The 4,125-nt window shown below is 45.2% G+C and overlaps 1 protein-coding gene across 1 annotated transcript; it reads left to right on the forward strand.

Moving 5' to 3' along the window:
* Window positions 1-1,552: 1,552 nt before the first annotated feature.
* Window positions 1,553-3,276, forward strand: bhlha9 (basic helix-loop-helix family, member a9). Its single transcript, XM_044222498.1, has one exon. It carries the CDS (start codon window positions 1,821-1,823, stop codon window positions 2,691-2,693), a length of 873 nt encoding a protein of 290 aa, XP_044078433.1. The 5' UTR covers window positions 1,553-1,820; the 3' UTR covers window positions 2,694-3,276.
* The last annotated feature ends 849 nt before the right edge of the window (window positions 3,277-4,125 follow it).

Genomic DNA, 4,125 nt, shown 5'->3' on the forward strand with positions numbered 1-4,125 from the left:
TAGCATAACAAATCGTGCAAAACCTCAGGAGGTATCCGTACATTTTTGCTGCTCTTGACTATACATATGTCTGGGTATATCTATAAAAAAATTAGAATGAGTGAATAATCCATATCCAATCCATGCTGATCTCACAACAATAAAAAGGCTAAACTAAAGGTTCCCACCTCAAATCAATAGCTGTGCTTTTAGAGCTGAAACTCTGGGCTGTAATTGTTTTAAAGGTTGGCGTCTCAGAACTGCAACACACACAATAAAAAGAAGACGGCAGGAAGGAAGCAATGCTTTTCAACGACCCCCAGTTCAGTGTCTGAGGGCCTACCCTTTAGTTACCTGACCCGTTGCACTTGGTCAGTAGCCTAGCTAAAGGTCAGTGCAATCAGCTTTCACTGTCCAACATCTGACACGTAGATCTTCCATGTGGATGCAGGTCTTTCCCCTTTTTCACTGTTCGATTCGAGGCCGTTTTGTGTCAAGAGTAGTAAGAGGTGTAGATAAAACGTGCTTCTTCTATTCTGTATCTAGTAGGCTTTTGTTAAGAATATGACATGTAACTCATCACCTTACAAGGTAATTAATAAAACAATTTCTAAAGTATTTTAGTATTGCAACAGTCTAAATTTGATCAAAATGGAACCACTTCTTCACTAGTTTCTGAAAGCTCGATAGCCTAACCAGCAGCAATTGCAGGTTCTAATTGTAAAATATTTGCCCTTGTTTTTTCCCTCTCTTTGAAGTCTAGGGCTCGCTCTACTTTTGTCCTTAGGTGCTGCCCAGGCCTGATTTATGGGGATGGGTTTCAGGGAGGCTACTCTAAATGACATGGCCCTTAAACCTGAGCAGAGAGAGACAGAGAGAGGGAGAAGCGCCACTCTAGAGATGGCTAATTGCAAGGACAAATCTAACCTACGGTAGATAAGACGGACCTGAGAAAAGGGGAAACGTGTATAACAGATTAGGCCACTTGGATAATTGTGCAATTTGTCATAAATGTCCCTAAGCCTTATATTCATGGAACATCTATTAAGATGAATATCACTTGATTGCTAACGATAGTAAAAAGTAAGAGGCACACATGGAACTGTGCAGGGAAAGAAATGGACATTCAGTCTGAGTGGCATGATACAGTGTTGTTCTTTGTAAATAAAGGAATTGTAATGACAGGAATTGGGCCACGTGACTAGCAGTAACTTAACTTTTCAAAACTCTACAGCTTCATGGAAAATCTCAAATAAAAACACACACAACTCGAGTCAGAGATGATATTAGCGTTAAGGAGTGAAAAACAGCCGAATCGAATCCTCTATAAAGGTGTTAAAGGAAGTATGAAGTTAATTACTATTTCCACATAATTAGTATGTTTTGCGTGTATGTTTTAAACTGACGTGAAGTGTTGAAACTTTTCTGTAAGATCCTGTAAGGGATGTGAGGGAGAGTCAGAGTAGGAGGAGGAGGTGACAGTTCCATTTGCCTGGAGGGCGCCCATAAACCTGGAGAGGGAGAGAGAGTGCACCATTCCTCACAGGTGACTGTACCATGTGACTTCAACAGCTTTAAAAAGCAGGCCAACCTGTCTTGTTGAGGTACAAGTAATCACAAGGCACCAGAGGAGTCAGAGGCGGAGAATACCTGGGCTGTCGGCACAACAGCAAATACCGACAGCCCCACAGAACAAGTCAGGGAGCGTGTCCAGTAATGGTAGCAGCCTGCAAACGCAGCGTCACACGTAGACCACATTTAAATGACTCAGATTCTTCACTACAACTGCAAAACAAGTGCGAAGATTTTACTCAGACTCGTCTAGTGTCCACGTTGACACAATGAGCTGCAGCAGTGTTGCAGGATCAGAGTTCTCTGAGGAAGAGCTGGAGCTTGGCGTGCTTGGCCAAGGGGAGGACGAGGGAAGTCCCAAGGCATCTTTCCGAGACAGTGAGAGCTCAACCAGCAGCCCAAGCGACCCAGAGGAAGGCCAGACCAAGAAGCGCAATCGACCCGTCCGCTCAAAAGCTCGAAGAATGGCTGCCAATGTCCGCGAGCGAAAACGCATCATGGACTACAACCAGGCCTTCAATGCCCTTCGTGTTGCTCTGAACCATGACCTCAGCGGCAAACGGCTCTCCAAGATTGCCACACTGCAGAGGGCCATCAACCGCATCTCTGCTCTCTCAGTATTCCTGAGCTCTAACCCCCCCAGCAAGCCCTGCACCCACCGGGAGTGCAACAGGTCATCTGCGGGGCCAGCAGCGATGGGAGCATCTCGACTCGAGCAGACCAGGGTAACGGTTCCTCGCCTGGAGCATCAGAGTTACGTCCCCTGGCACCCGTCCATCTCTCACCAGATGCAGCCACAACAAGGGCCTCACATGCACAGGCTGCCCACGGAGCCGCACGTCTACATGGATAACACTGTGTCATCGTGTCCCCCGTCACCACACTACCCTTGTTATCCCACTGAGGGACAGCTTTATGCATCACATGGACACTGCGGCAGCCCCCACGACCATCCGCCCAGTCCTCTGCGATACCCTCAGGTGGGTGAGGGGTTGGGGTACCAGCCGGGGGTGTGGGCCTCCTGCACTCAGAGATTCATGGACACTTTTGTGGAGCCGTCTCCAGCTCTGGGACTTCCCTGGCAGGTGAGCTACCTGCAGGAGCCGGAGCACAGCCTCTCTCTGTGCTCTGATGTACTGTAACAGGGTACACCCACCACTGTGGGCCCCGAACTCACCAGTGGACTGTTGAATGACCTCAGGGAGAAAACTGTTTTTGTGTTTCTGCTGTTGGAATCAACTCAGTAACAGTAACACAGAGCAGAGTCATTGTGATGTAATTAACAGATATAAATAAGTGCAATGGAAATCGAGACTGCAGAATGTTGTATATACTGGGTATTTGCTGTATTGCTGTGGATAATTCACCCATAGAATTGTGCTCTAGTTGTTTAATTGTCATCTTTTGGCCTTCTGCAAAAGCTGAATTATTGGAAATGATGTGACATTACAAAATGTGTGATATTAAAAGGAAACATAAACACATTAGTAGACTAATCAACAAAGATGGGACAGTTTCCATATGTGCTATACTGTTATGTAACTTGTTCTTACACTTTTCTTTCAAGTAGTGGGAAGTGCATCTTAAGGAAATGTAAGCCCAAAATTCAACATTTGTTAATGTATTTATTCTCTGTATTACATAAAAAGGTCATGACATGTTTGTAAAGTTGTAAAAAGTTTGTACATGATTTTCCAAGCTTCAAAATTAAATGTTAAAATTATACGATTCTTGTTGTGCTTCCTTTCATAACAAAAATGTTTAGATGTAATCTCCTTGGTTTTTAGGACTTTCATTTAGCACTAACACAACACTTTGCTTTACAAATGTGTGTGCATGCATGTCTGTGTGTGTGTGTGTGTGTGTTTGATTATAGCCTAAGGTCGGTAGCCTCTACCATTCAGAGTCTGAGATGATAGCGGTCCTTCACCCAGTTGAAAAATGTCCTTACAAGTCCATTCTTGTCATTTTTCTGGGAGAAGAAAAGTCAAGGTGCTTTTTTCACACTGCAAATTAAAAGCATGGGGCGACAGCAAGAAGGACAACACTGACAGTGTTTGTGCCATGTGAACCTAAAAATCAATAAGCAATGCAGGAGTATGAAAAGTACATGTACTGCACTTTGCACAATATGCTTTCCGGACTTTTTGCTTTCTGCACAGAAGTTAAAACTACGGCTCTGCAACAACGGCAAGTGAGATCAACACTAGTTATAGGTCAGTTGGTCGTTGTGCAGATCAAGAAGAGTAAATTCTAACCACAGTTAAGTCAACAACAGCTTCCCTCCCCCTGCTGAGCAGCACGTCATGGAAAACAGCTTTAATATTAGACTATAGGACGGAGCCCACCGACAGATTTATGTGGGCTCAGGAAGGAAGACTGTGCCCCGTCATCAGCGCGGTGAAATCCCCTGTCGGGCTGCACTGGCCCGCAGGTGGAATTGGGTGTGTGAGAGTTTTTTGAACATCCTGGAGGTCTCCCAACAAGGGCCTCGAGACGCTGCTGAAAAGAGTTGGCCCGGGGAGGACTACTGCAGGCTCGGTGGAGAAATAAATGGTGTGGTACAACAACAAT

The sequence above is a fragment of the Siniperca chuatsi genome, linkage group LG14 (assembly GCF_020085105.1).
Source record: "Siniperca chuatsi isolate FFG_IHB_CAS linkage group LG14, ASM2008510v1, whole genome shotgun sequence".
Taxonomy (NCBI): domain Eukaryota; kingdom Metazoa; phylum Chordata; class Actinopteri; order Centrarchiformes; family Sinipercidae; genus Siniperca; species Siniperca chuatsi.